The 15,191-nt window shown below is 39.7% G+C and overlaps 1 protein-coding gene across 1 annotated transcript; it reads left to right on the forward strand.

The window, feature by feature from the left end:
- The first annotated feature begins 1,098 nt into the window (after window positions 1-1,098).
- Window positions 1,099-14,782, forward strand: acvr1c (activin A receptor type 1C). The gene is made up of 9 exons (XM_073473567.1): window positions 1,099-1,168; window positions 6,140-6,370; window positions 10,893-11,138; window positions 11,257-11,487; window positions 11,585-11,752; window positions 12,781-12,937; window positions 13,389-13,513; window positions 13,677-13,807; window positions 14,632-14,782. Exons 1-9 carry the CDS (start codon window positions 1,099-1,101, stop codon window positions 14,755-14,757), a joined length of 1,485 nt encoding a protein of 494 aa, XP_073329668.1. The 3' UTR covers window positions 14,758-14,782.
- Window positions 14,783-15,191: the final 409 nt, after the last annotated feature.

The raw sequence follows: 15,191 nt of genomic DNA on the forward strand, positions 1-15,191 counted from the left end.
TTTGCTGCAATAAATGTACTTAAATATCAAAAATAAAAATCACAGTAATATATATACATATCAAATTATGATGATAGACATCTACATATATATATATATATATATATATATATATATATATATATATATATATATATATATATATATATATATATATATATATATACACATATACATATATTACTTAGCACTCAAGTACAGTGCTTGAGTAAACAACTTAGTTACATCCCATTAAGTACAGTGCTTGAGTAAACAACTTAGTTACATCCCATCGCTGTATATTATAAAGCAGAAAATGGAAAATACTTATGTAAAGTACAAGAACATTATAATTGTACTTGAGTAAATGTACTTAGTAACATCCCATCACTGTTTAAATACTAATAATGTATACAGATTGGCTATAGAGTGGCGCCCTATTACCCTACTTCATAAAATTGGCCTGCCCTCTTTATAAGTGTCCCCCCTCCCTTTGAAAGTTGCATATCCATAACATGCTTGTATCTGATATTTTACATCAGAAACTATTTATTTACTGTAAGCAAGAATTAATAATCATTTAAAAAATTTGAGCACCCCACGATTTTCAGCGGCCCCTTTCTGGCCCCCCTTCTGAAAAAATTCTGGGGGCGCCCCTGGCTGTAGTCTGTACTTTTCATAGTGTTCAAACAAAAACTCTGGATTAAATTAAATTGATCAACAGGGCTAATATGCGAAAAATTTAGATTTACACACTTGTAAATAGGTGACACTTCCACCAGCTGTAGACATGTCCATGCTGAAGGGGCTGACAGGACAGGAGGAGGTGTTTTCACTGGACGTGCAGCTCTTAAATGGATGTGCTGCACACTTTCTCTCTGGCTCTCATTCACATGTCTTCATCAGAGGTCTGCAGCGCTAATCCTCTTAATCCCCGTCAACAGAGGCGGAGCAAAAGCTCTCTTTGCGTTTTACAGTTCAGCCCCCCCCCTCACCCCGCATACACTGCGAGGCGTTTGTGCGGGCTGCGTGGCCGACGGACTTCACCGCGATGTGTGATGTTGTGTTTTCTGTTTTCTGAGTAAAAACGCCGGACACGGAGCAGATGCTGCCCAGGCCATGACCGGTCCCGGGAAGCAGAGCTTTCAGGCGGCGCTGATCTTCCTGTCCGTCGCTCAGCTGACCGCAGGTACAGTGACAGACTCCACTCAGCAGGCTTCACCACGTTCATCAAGTGCATTCATTTAGTAGATTACATCATTTTAAGGCTTTAAGCGAGTTATTACTGTCTCGGATATACACCACTGGTTTGATATGATGAATAGTTCAGTTCACCTTTATTGTATTGTGAGAGAGCAGCTGACACTATTTTTCAAGAATTGTGTCTCCAAACACCATGAAATGAAGTTTATTCAACTTTGAAGAATACATGATTTAATGCTCTTAAAAGTTATAAATTAGCCTACTTAATAATAAATGTTTTATAAGGCTTAGTGTCTCTCTCTCAAGCTTTAAATGCAAAGAGCAGGTAGGCTATTTAAAGGAAATTACAAACAGCCTGTTTCTCCTGGTTGGATCACCTGTGGGACAGTAGATATTCATAAACCATGTGTTTTGAATTGCTTAATAATAGCTTACTAAAATTAAAACAGACAGTGACTGATAGGTTAAAACAATAGTTTGGCAGACCTGCTGATTAAACCTTACTTAAAAAATATGTAAATATTGTCACTTTTATTCTTTGTTGCCATTCCCCTCATGCTGTCAGATCATGGTCGGATCATGGGGTCAATGTTAGAGGCAAAAGTTAAAACTCTGCTGCTGCTTTATGCTTTAATACCTTTTTTATTTACACATTATTGAGATATTATCTTGATACTTTTACCCATTTGTTTAATAATCTAGTTTGACTTATAGATGTATACTAATGCTGCATCAATTGGCCAATTAATTAATTGGCTCATTGACTGAAAATGAATCACTGTGAGATAATCGATTACTTGTTTCTGCCATTTTTCAAGAAAGAATTACCATACAACTGCTTCTCCAGTGTGACACTTGCAGCTTGTCCTTGTGAGAGATGACAGCACACTGAATATCTTTGGGTCCCCCCAAAAAAGAAAAAAGGCAATTTTAGGATTTCACCTTGAAATGCACGTGTCATTATTTTCTTGCATTTTATAAACCGAAAGATGAATCAACAAAATAATCAGCAGATTAGTTGATAATGACAATACTAGCCAGTGATCAATAATCAGTAATTTTAAGCGGTCGTCCCCAGGCTGTAGTGCTGTATTAGATCCAGAGTTTATATAAAGGTTATTCTACATACAGTCTGTCTCACTGGTGCTAATGACGAAAGCTTCCCTGCATTTCACTTCTTTAAATTGGATCTCCATCTGAATAATTAGTTAACAGGTTGATGAGAAGAGTTTGTCCAAACGTATCGAGCATCTCACCGAAGGAATTCAGTCTCAACCGACTCTTAGTGATACATATTTGGTTAGTTTAGGAGAAAATACATTGTATAAAATGTGTTCACCTCCCCAATTTAGTGCTGCAGTGCTATACAAACATATTTGGAGAATGAGGAAACGCGCACACATTCCAGGATGTGTGGAAATAAGCAGAAGTGTTTGATTTAAAATAGCAAGAAGCTTCCTCAAAGTCACTGATTGGATTCAGCTTTTTTTGTGATACATGTTTTCCCGAGATAAGTGCTCCATCTACAAACTGCGTCCACATTGCTGAAAAGAAGTTCTTGATGCCTTCGATGACAGCTCCAAAACTATTATCTCAACTACAGCATGTATCGCACCACAAAACTTTTTTTTTGAACTATGTTATTAGATTTCTGATGTTTAACTTTTATTGATTTCTGGCTGTCTTCACACAGTTTGTGTGGTTTGTTGCAGCTCATTCACTGAATATGCAGACGACAATCCATAATCAATATGAAGTCACATGTAAGGGGACTCTCCTGGTTGGACACTTGATGTATGTCATAAAGAAGGAGGTAGAGAGAGTAGGAGATGAAGCTGTGAGATGAAGCAATGTTTGAATATAAGGCGGCAAATTCTATAGAGTTAACAGTCACTAAACTTTGTTACGGTGCCCTATTAGACTGTGTGCCTAATAGATCTGATGAGGATGTTTTTTCTGATTCGCAAACTGAAGACAGTGTCCTATACAGGGAGTACAGTTACTAAACTGCAAGCAAAACCAGAAACAGACAGTAGATGGAAATTCTCAGTGGAAAACAGCTCCAACACAGTAAAATACTGTATTTTTAATATATTACTTAACTGCCACCGTACGCGATTAAGTAAGCGATTAAACACAAACACACTAATGCTTAGTGATTCATCTGCTTTAACAAAGCTTAAAAAACAACCAACAGTGTTTAACCTCAGTTACAGCGCTACAGGATGTTCAAACTTCATTCAATAAGCATTGTCCTTGAGAGAGTTGTTGCCAAGCAACTCCAAGGTACTTGCTAGAAAAAAAATCTTTTTTGTCATTTTTCAGTCAGGCATCCCCTGAACTGAAGTCCTGATCTCTTTTTGTCAAGAGGTTTGTGTTACTCCCAGGAGGAGCTTTAGAGAGTTATTTAAAAGGTTGGTGATATTCTGTATTAAACTGTCAATGTCAATAATCCCATTTATTGTCCAATACTAATGCTGGGTAACACATTCCTTCACTACAATGAACATGGGCACTGCCGTTTATTTTGAGTCAATCCTATGCAGTCTTGGTGCGGTAAATACTCACCGGTGCACCAAATGTACATTAATCTGTGACTGAAAATAGTCCCCAGGAAGGGGCTATTTGCCAAAAAATACAGTGCCCAGCTGTTCCAGGAGAGATTAGGCTTGGCTGTTTAAAAATCATTTTTAAACAATTGCATTTTCAGTAAGTACATTGGGATATAAGAACATTATCTCCATGTATAGCACTCAGTGTAAAGTGGAACAAAATTGCCTTTCTTCAGTCTCCAGTGCACAAAGAAACAGGATAGGGATGTAAGATAGTACTGAGAGGAGAACCAATTATTTATATTTCGTATGGGGTGTCTTGACTTAAAGACATAGAACAATGCCGGCCTTTATTTTGAAGTACTTATCACCCTGTCTGGGTTGATGAGCTGCAACACTCAATCTGTTTCAGGGATGACCCTCAAATGTTTCTTCCCCTCTATTCAGTAGTAAAGTATAATTGCGTTACACCCCAGGGATCAATCCACGGTCCCATTCTGTTCTCTTTTCGGGTAATAGCCTTTGTATTAAATGAGACAAACAGCTGTATGTTTCATTTGAGCCATAAGACCTCCTTCCTGAGTTGCTTATCAGCTCTGAAGGACTAGAAATCTTCAGATCTCATTCAAAACTCTGACGTGAAAAGATACATACTGACTGAGTCCATGCATCCGACCATAAACATTAGATTCAAACTCCATTTGCAGGAGTAGGAGTCAACAACATCATGAACTTTGACCACCATCTCAAGAAAGGCTACAGATGTTGTTGCTTCTAGTTGTGAAATGTATCTAGTTTAATGTCTGGTCATATCTGTCAAGTACTGGAAAAGATTTATGAATGTTTTTGTCCTTCTTGGAAAGAGTATTACATGAACAGTATACATGCTTAGATTGCTCCACTTCTCTTCTGGGTGTCAAGAGGTCAAAAACACCACTGCAAGATTTAGTTTGTTTTGATATGTCAGGTTCACCCAAAAATGAAAATCCAGTCATTATCTTCTCACCCTCATGCAGATGGAAAGCTGGTTTTCGTCATCCACAAAACATTTCTGGAGCTTCATGGCAAAACAGCGTTGCAGCATTTTCCTAAACAACTGAAGTAGATGGGGACGTGTTTTAAAATGTAAAAAAAGAGCAACTAAAAGAAAATAAGAATGGCTCCACTTGTGTAATCCAAGTCTCCAGAAAGCACCAAGATCCCAAATTGATTTTAAAAGACGCTATCTACACCCTGCGTGAAGCCAAAACCGTCACTGTAGCTGCTAGGCTAAAAGAGTTAGCTCACACCCCGTCTGAAGTTTGTGCACAAGCTCAGCGGTGTGTCAATACCGTAAATAAGGTCTTTGCAAATTAAATTGGAATATCAGGGCTTTCAGAAACTTGGATTACCCTGGACGAGCTGAATGGAGACACATTTTGCCTTTATTTCAGCTGTTTTTTTTTATATTTAAAGCATGTCCCCATCTACTTCAGTTGTTTAGGAGAATGCTGCAACGCTGTTTTGCTGAATTTGAAACTTTCCATCAGAATGAGGGTGAGTAGATAATTAATTAATTTTAATTTTTGGGTGAACTTGTCCTTAAAAATCAGGGCGTATGGCTTTCGAATTGCCCCTTGAAAAACTTATATATGTGCCAAATCATGAGTTAAGGTTTATGAGTTAAGTTATGTCTTAATTGTTTGTCTTGTATTTTTTAAATCATTTTAATTCCTGTACTCCAGCTCTATGGCCACATATACATAATGTCTCTCTGACTATATGAGTGACATTTACTTCATGACTCTCAGTATTAATGAGGCCAAATGGGTTTCAAATGTCCTGATATGCACCTCTTCAGATGTCATAGTTAATTGAAAAAAAGTTAATTGATAAATGACAAATACAAGGTACAGAAGCCCTGAGGGGCAAGTGAGAAATCTTTTTTTTCTGGTGAGCCATTTACTAAGTCTGATCTAAATTATTTTCTGTGTTTATGATTTGGGTTAGGATCTGCGATCTGGTGGGAAAAACAAGTTTTGCACACAGAATTTCTTTTTAGATTCATTGAATAACTTATAATATTCTTACGGTTTATTTCTAGGTTTTTCCAGTGAGCAAGCAGCAGCCTTGCTTATCAATCACTCACAGTCTTATCAAACAAAGCATGACAGCAGCTCCAAGTAGAACACAAGATTATCTGGGTGTTAAACTAAGAGGCATTACTCCGGTTCCTCCACCTCGGGCTTTTTAAGAGCATGGACCTTCTTACATAACAGGAGAATCCTGCTTGACAGTTTCTGAATGAAACTGTTTGGTGTCATTTCGACCCTTAGAGGCATTTTTTTTTTTTTTTTTATGAATCATTGATTTCACTTTGTTGAAAATAGTGATCTGAACATAATGAGTAATTCGATGTGTTTCAGGTCTGAAGTGCGTGTGCCAGCTGTGCGCCAACCACACCTGCGAGACGACGGCGGACGGCGCCTGCTGGAACTCTGTGATGTTGATTGACGGGAAGGAGGAGACGGTCAAGTCGTGCCTGTCGCCCTCTGAGATGAAGGGCCAGGTCTTCTGCTACAGCTCCAGAAATGTCTCCAAGAGGAACTGCTGCTTCACCGACTTCTGCAACAACGAGACTCTGCACCTACGTCCAGGTATGACGCTACTGAAATGATGCAATCTTGCCTCTATATCTGGTTGATTTTTATTTATTTGTTTCATGAATGTTTTCCAATTTAGACAAGTAAAGATGAATATTCTACTTGTAGTGGGAAAGAAAAAAAACTCCCCTCCAGACAGTCATTTGATGTCACGTTGCTCAGTAGTTACAGTTTTCATTCGACAGCAGCACCAGCCCAGTCTGTGTGGGATTTCCCACTCATTCTGGCCCTGGCGAGACGAGGTGGATGCTGATCCTACTAGATCCTGTGACATAACAAATCTGGCAGACGCAATGGGACGGCGTGTGTGATCCTCCCTCCCTCCCCCCTCTGATTTATAAATAAATACTGTCAGCCATGTAGTCCTGCTGCAAGTTAAAGCCTCTCATGGGTCTGCTGGGTAGAAGTTGGCCTTAACGCACATGGGGGATTACTTACACCTGTGGACATTCAGTGGAAAACACTGGGAGGTCAGAGCAGGTTCAAAGAGGTTACATTGCTGCCATTCATTAATTAACGTTTTAAGTATTGTGTTTTTCTGTTTATTTGTAACATTTCCGGTTATGGTTCATGGTGATTGAAATACTTGTTTTAACGCACCGTGTTAATTGGATCATTTTTGAAGAATGTAAATCAGATTTATCAAAGCTGCAATAATCACTTTTTTGGCATCAGGGACAGAACTCCATGACTAGCTGAAAAACACACGTATTTCACACATTATGGCCTTGTGAAGTTGACATGGTTAACATATCATGGACATGGAGCAACGGTAGTGTCTGTTTGGAGTTGAGTTTCTAGTCTTACAATAAGTCGCTCTCCTCGTAGCTTTATTTTTAGGCTTCCACTGACTCATGAGGAAAAAAGCCGTCGTTTCAGCTGCTAAATCTCCACTTTGTTCACCAGTTATTCTCTAACAATGTCTATCCGCTGTTTGGTGCTAAGTGGCCAGAAAAGGGGTCGAGAGAGCAGTTTGACTGACCGAATCAGAAAAGTCGCACGTGTAAAACCCAAACAGCGAGCTGAAAGATGCTAAAACTCTCACTAGAGCTGCGTGGAACTGCAGAGTGGGGTTGTCATCTCGAGAGAGCCTGTGCACATTTGCGTAGTCTTTTGACGCTTTGTTCAAATGAATATATTGATTAGTGCAGCTCTGAAGGTGCAACAAGTGTTTCTGGAGAAAGATAGCTGATTGTTGAGTCTCCTTCCCAGGTCATTAAATACTGAATACAACTTTTTTTTAAACCTTAGAATAACAGCTTCTAAATCATGTTGATGCTACAGTCTTGTAATGGGGAGAATGGTGTCTCTGTCTCAGCCACTCTGCCCCCCTATCACTTGTTTCTGCAATATGTAACTTCAGTGAGCGGGTAGGATCACAGTGTTACATACATACATACTTTAAGATGCAAGTTTTCAACACATAACATTGTTATGACGTTATGAGTTTTGTTTGTAGTTAGCAATTACACTGCCTCTGACAAACTGTTACAGACCCGGGAAGTTAGAAAACAGATCTATTCAGGTGTGGCAACCAAATCAATTGTACTAAAGTGAAAAACTGCTGCAGATTCCAGCGCCTGTATTCATATTTAGTGGTGCTGCTGCATATGCGCCTGTGAACAGTGTTAAATAAACATTGGCCCATCCATAATCTTTGACACCTAATTAAAGAGAAAATTAAGTGTTCCAACTCCACTGATTTATTTATTTAAAGTAGTTAGATGGCACAGTCAGACAGTGGTCACTTTCATTAAATGTAGAGGTGATGCAGGAGTTTTAAAGTGCTGCAGACTGTTGATGAGATGGGTCAGTGCTGCAGCCTGAGGCTGTGATGGTGTTGACTGTGAATGAGGACACCAGAATCAATCTGTTCCACTGCTCTGCTAAATATCAGCATGTGAGCTCATCCACTCTGGTGTTTATTCTGTGCACAGATGCATAAATGCTTCAGTTCATGTTATGGTTTCCTGGTTTTGTGGACTTGGATAGCGTCTATGTTCTTCTGTGGTTAATTTCCACACATGTATTTGGATGAAAAAAAAAAAAACACTTTAAAAGGCGAAATGACTGCTGAGATTACATCCTCGACCTGCGCAGCTAAACTCACCTCAGAGTCAAAGGACGGTTGAAATTTGTGTCGCCACTGGCTCAGAGGAGAGGAGAGTCTTGTTTTGCAACATATCTGCTGCGCTCCAGTTGGACACATGGCAGGAGATGTATTTAGGTAAAAGGCTAAAGATGTCTTAGGAAACTGTGGTTTAGTTCAGGATGTGTTGCTTTGCACATTTAGCCTTTCACAGATGTTTAGGTCACGCTCATGGTGAGGACATTTCATACTTTGGGGATTTGATAGGATGAAGCGGCTGAAGAGACATGGAAAAACTTTGTTGGGTTTTGGTTTTTCAAGTCTGTGTTAAAACCAGAACGAAAAACGTGTGCACACTGTCCTCTTCATTTGCACTCGGGAAACATGTAATAAAACATTTCAGAACACAGACCTTCATCATGTTATTGTGTTTAAAAAATAACCTGGTGAAGCTGTTTTTGTTTGATTAATTTTTTGTTGTGTTTTTGTGGACCCTTCTATGCACATATTCAGATGTGCAAAAGTTTTACTCGTGCAAAAGTCTGTATCGTAATAATATTCACATGGTCGTGTGTATGTTTAAAAGACATACAAAGTTCTTCGTATTTCCCCAAACCCTGTCACTTAATTCTAGTGCTATGCTACGATTGCCACATTGATTTGTTGATTATTCAATTAGTAGATCGAAAGAAAATAAATCAAAAAACTATTTTGATAATTGATGAATTGTTCCCAGTCATCATTCAAGCTAAAATGCCAAACATGAAAAAATGTCACACACATGGCACACTAATCAGCAGTTGACCAAACTTAACATTTCAAACATTTGACTTCAAAATGGAGAGTGAAGAGGAAATCTATTGTAATTTAGAGACTCTCCTAAACGGTTACACCACTTATAGGCATCAAATACTAATTACAGGGATTTTGCTCCCCAGGAGAGCGGCTGATGGTCACTTCAAGGTTTTGGCAACAGGAAACTGTGACAGTTTAAGTTGGGGTTCTGTTAATTCCGGTTTTATTTTGAAGTTATATCTTCCTGTGTCATGTCTCACTTTCTACTTCCTCCCTTTGTCTGTTTTCCCGCCCTTTTTGCTCCTCGCCTGTATTCTATTAGTTAATCAACCCTAGTGTATTTAAGTCCTTGTCTTCCCTTCTTATCAGTTCACAGAAGTCTGTTTCTGTGTTTACCCGTCGCTGCGCCTCATGGTGTGTTTCTGGCTTATGATTCCTCGTGTCTTCCTGGTTTGTACTTTGCTTTTAACTTTTACGTTATTTTTGGTTTCTACTTTGTTTCGCTTTTGTTTCCTTGATCACTCCGGTTTGTTATTTGCCATTGCCTGCCTCGTGTTGCTGCTTTATTTTTGGGATTTTGGTTGCTATGGATATATTGGTGATATCATCAAACTTCATCAAAATGACAAGCAAAGATTGAACATATTGAATCTGACCAAACATCTCCAAGCAATTCCAAACAAGGACAGACAGCTGTGGCACCACTCAAACGTCTGTGTTTGTTGGAGAATGTTTGATTGGTTTTGCTTCTTTTCTTCCTTATTTCTGATCGTAAAGAGTCTTTGGGCCATTGGTTGGACAAAAGAAGCATTCTGGAGACGTCACTTTGGGCTCTGGGAAGTTGTGATGAGCATTTATAACCATAATTCTGACATTTTATAGATCATTAAATCATTAATCCTGAAAGTAATCGGCAGCATGATCTTTAATAAAGGTAATTGTGTAATGCTGTTCCAGTGTTCACTGTGCATTGTTTTCCCAGCACGTCTATAAATCTCACATTATCACAGCACCCACAAGCGCTCCTATTTGTGTTAGTGTCCAGGTGTCGTCTGTCCACCCACAGACAGAATGAAGGTCAGAGATAGAAATGCTAGGTTACGCTCTTTTGCCAAACCCACAGTTTATTACCAGGTGCACCTGTTTCTGATCAGAGCATGTCGCTTATTTTAAATGAAGAAGAGGAAGCCTGTCGTGAGAGAAAATATATTCCGATTTTCACGTTATGGAGAATTGGCTCTGGAGGATTCTGCTGCTGTATCTATTTATTACCTTTAATTACTGAGATTTATGGTCAGACACAATTTTGCATCTGCCAAATCCACTTTTTCCATCTCTCTAAATTTTAAGAACATTGATAGGGTCATGGCTTAATTCTGCTGAGCTTAAGGTCAGAAATGTGTCCTTATGAAATAGTACATCAGCATATTTAGCAGTCGTTTCTGTCCTCTTGAGAAAATACACTTTTATCACCAATGACCACCAGAGGGTGCAACAATCATGGGGAGCTCAGTGATGAAACATAACTACAGATTACCTCTCATCCTACTGATTCTTTGCATTAAGAATTCGGTCATATACAATATCGGCTACCTTCTCATGTTGGATGTGTGTGTCTGTGTGTGTTATCAGAGAGGCCTTTGGAAGAAGAGCCCGCCTGGAGCAGGCTGCAGCTCGCTGTGGTGATCCTGGTGCCCTCCTGCCTGGTGTGTGTGGGCATCCTGCTGGCCGTGTTCGTCGTGCAGGGCCGCCGCTGTGACTACAGCAGAGCCCACAAACAGGACCCAGAGGAGCCGCTGGATGACCAGATGCTCATGTCACCTGACAAATGTCTCAAGGATCTGATCTACGACATGAGCACCTCGGGCTCTGGCTCAGGTAAGAGCAGAATGTTTGATTCTTTCTGTGTTAAACTCAAGAAGACTTCAACAAATGATTACAAATAAATATCAGCTCATGGTCTTGCTGGTGGGAATCATTATTTTGTGTCATGCAGGTCTGCCCTTGCTGGTCCAGCGGACTATAGCTCGGACCATCGTCCTGCAGGAGACCATTGGGAAGGGTCGATTTGGGGAGGTGTGGCGGGGGAAGTGGCGAGGAGAGGACGTGGCGGTGAAGATCTTCTCCTCTAGAGACGAGAGGTCGTGGTTTCGTGAAGCAGAGATTTATCAGACAATCATGCTGAGACATGAGAACATCTTGGGCTTCATTGCTGCTGATAACAAAGGTGTCACATTCAGATCCAAACATTATCAAGTCCACTGTTATTATAGTTATGAGGTAACATGCTAACACGTGACTGTATAATCTGCTGTGTGCTGCAGATAATGGCTCATGGACTCAGCTCTGGTTGGTGTCAGAGTACCATGAGCATGGCTCCCTGTATGACTACCTGAACAGGTACACACTCTCTGTGGAAGGCATGATTGTCCTCGCCTTGTCCATAGCCAGTGGGCTGGCACATCTCCACATGGAAATCATCGGCACGCAGGGTAAGGCTGCACCCTTTCACCCAGAAATGAAAATTCACTCATTGTCTTCTCACCCTTATACCAACGGAAAGTCAAGTGAACTTTGTAGTCCACAAAACATTTCTGGAGCTTCACAGCAAAACAGTGTTGCAGCATTCTCCTAAACAACTGAAGTACTGTAGACTGAGTTTTGTTTAAAAATGTAAAAAACAAAACAAAAAACAACTGAAAATATAAAATGTCTCCATACGTCCATCCAGCATAATCCAAGTGATTTGAAAAGGTGTAATTTACACATTTTTTAAAACTGACATCTTCACTATCGCTGCTAAGCTAAAAGCATTAGCAGCTACAGTGAAGTCTGCAGTAGGTGCACTAGCTTGGCTGCGCATAGAGGTTGTAAATTACATCTTTTCAAATTAATTAGGGCTCTCTAAACTTCCAGAGACTTGGATTACGCTGGACGAGCTGTATGGAGTCAGTTTTTAAAACAAGTCCTCATCTACAGTACTTCAGCTGTTTAGGCGACCTTTTCATCAGCATTTTCATAGGCATGGGAGTGAGTAGATAATAACTATAGTTTAGGGCTGCAACTAAAGACTATCTTTACTAATTTGATTGAGTGATTAGTTGTTTAGAGTGTCAAAAAATGTTCATTACAGTTTCCAACAGTCCGAAACCCGATAATCATCAATTTACAATGCTGTAGGACATGAAACGTATAGAACAAATAATATATTTTGCTTGATAAATTCATAAATCCATCAGAAAATTGATTAATTGACAGAATTATTTAAGCACTACAGTAATTTCACAGTAAACCAAATACAATTCAGCTATGTTATTTCATTAAGTTTGATTGATGGCTGTGATAATTTGATTACATGATGTGTACAGCATGACAGAATACTACACAACACTGCTGCAGAGGTTTGTTTTCCATCAATCAGTCCTGAAAATGTATCACTGAAAGGTGAAAAATATTGATCTTAACATAAAGCACATTTTTGGGTGTAATAGAACTTATTTGTGACCTTTTTTGATTCCAGGGAAACCTGCCATTGCTCACAGAGACCTGAAGTCTAAAAACGTCCTGGTTAAGAAGAACGGCACAGCGGTCATCGCAGATTTGGGTCTGGCTGTGAAACACGACTCCAACACCAACACCATCGACATACCGTCTAACCACAGAGTGGGAACCAAAAGGTTAGAATACCTTCACAAGGCAACATACAAGTAACACACACAAAAAAAACCTCTGGATTTAAAGTGAAGTGAGCGACTTTTATCAGCGTGGTTCAAGCTCTGTTGGAAAAATGTCGGACAAAAGTCAGAAAACCTTGAAAACTTATTTTGTATTAGAAAGTCTTTTCTTGTCTTCTTTTAAAGTGATTGATAACAATACCGTTAGTCAGCCAGGTGTCACTTGAGTGCGGTCAGTTAAAAATATCGTATTTGTTCTTCAATTTCTAAAAAATCTATAATGTTTGAGTCTCTTTACGTTCAGAGTGATGAGCTGAGCTTGTTTTTTTGTAGTTGCTCCATATTCAGACAAGACACAGGTTAACAACAAACCCACTCACAAATCATTTAAGGATGTTTGAAGTACTAGCCACCTTTTTATTTCATTAGGCCTTAATCACTTTTTCCTCTGCAGGTACATGGCCCCGGAAATCCTTGATGAGACGATCAATCTCCACAGCTTTGAGTCATTCAAACGGGCGGATATCTACGCGCTGGGCCTGGTGTTCTGGGAACTGGCCCGAAGATGCTCCGTTAGGGGTACTTTAAATGACACACGAACATATACACATTCATTTGGTTTATCAAAGTCAAACTGTGGCACACAGATGACACCACTGATGAAACTCAAATTGTACATAATCAGTTAGGCAGGGGGAGAAAAACAAAATTAACAAACTCTCCATTGTCTTCATTTTTCCAGGACTTAACGAAGATTTCCAGCTGCCTTATTATGACCTGGTGCCTTCAGATCCGACTGTCGAAGACATGAGGAAGGTGGTGTGTGAGCAGAAACTCAGACCCAACGTTCCCAACCAGTGGCAGTGCTGTGAGGTGAGACAATATGTCTGATGAATCATCATGTAAGATAGTTATCCCTGATAGTACGATACTAACTCATCACTAGTGTGTGTGTATAACTGTGAAATTATACTGCGTTGCCTAATATAGAACATATTTCTAGTTTTTGACCAATTTGATGCAAAATACAGCTTATCATGTCTTATAAAATAGGTACAAGGTAAATTTATTCATCATTTTTACAACACTGGGGTTAAAAAAAACTATGTATGACTTTTTCGCAACATTGCTGTATTGAAAGATCTTAGCAATAAATTCAGTGAGTCCAATGTTATTATTAAAGAAAGAAAGGCCGGACAAAAGTACAAAATAACACTCATGTTGCACAAAACCAGACATTCCCTTAAAAAGCTTCAGTAAGTTTTTTGGGGAAAAGACACTCAAAACTCCCCAAAGTCACATCAGCACAGGTGGGATGGCACACCTGACACTTTTTCTTAACTTCACCTCATCAGGTTACTGACCAAGAGTGATTCACAAGCTGAGGTCAGGCCCTTTTGACTTAAACCCCTATTGCTTGCATGTGCTGTCACTAATTTCACTTCAAACTAATATCTAACAGAGGAATAGTAGGACTAAGACTTTTATGTTATTTCTACACATCATATTATTCATTTTTGGCCACCAAATAAAATGTTACGCCACAAACTTTACCCTCTGTAGTGGGAGATTCAACGTACATATGAAGCTTTTAGTATTTATATTCAAGGTAAGAAGCTGACACTTCAGTCTGTTGGAAAAAGAAGTGACATTTTCGTTTTTTTAAAAAAAACACTGTGTCCTTGATGATACTCCAGGCTCTGCGTGTGATGGGCAAACTGATGAGAGAGTGCTGGTACGCCAACCCTTCTGCTCGACTCACTGCTCTGCGGGTCAAGAAAACTGTGTCCCAGCTGTCCGCCATCAAGGACGTCAAAGATTAGATCGACTTGTTGCCCTGCAGATCAGCGCTGGCGCAGGCACCGGTGCAACAGGAGACTGAGCGCTTGTTGGAAGCAGACAGGGAGAAGCCGCTCTCTCTAACTGCCTGAGGCTGCCCTCTGCAGGACACAACCGCACTGTTCACCCTCAGAGAGCAGATTCAGGTTGTTTGTTGGTGCCAAAGTATTGTAGGAGGGTGTCTGTGGCTGCTGCTGTGCACATAGACACCTTATAAACCAAACGGTTGAAGGAAGAGCCATATGAGATAAGAATATGTATAATGTATATACAGATTATTTTGCTACCTCAGACATTTAAGTGCCCAAAGCTTAAAGTTGCACATTGTGATGTTTTTTGTGCCATATCTAGTAGCAAACACAGTATTGATGGGTAGGTAGTGTGCTGACAATCACAGAGGATACTGGATAAGTCACCC

The sequence above is a fragment of the Pagrus major genome, chromosome 9 (genome assembly GCF_040436345.1).
Source record: "Pagrus major chromosome 9, Pma_NU_1.0".
Classification (NCBI taxonomy): Eukaryota; Metazoa; Chordata; class Actinopteri; order Spariformes; family Sparidae; genus Pagrus; species Pagrus major.

Coding starts and splice junctions, on each gene's coding strand:
- acvr1c (XM_073473567.1), top strand. CDS start 1,099: ATGACCGGTCCCGGGAAGCAGAGCTTTCAGGCGGCGCTGATCTTCCTG. Junction 11,753..12,780: donor GGAAATCATCGGCACGCAGG/GTAAGGCTGCAC, acceptor TTTTGATTCCAG/GGAAACCTGCCATTGCTCAC. Junction 13,808..14,631: donor ACCAGTGGCAGTGCTGTGAG/GTGAGACAATAT, acceptor ATGATACTCCAG/GCTCTGCGTGTGATGGGCAA.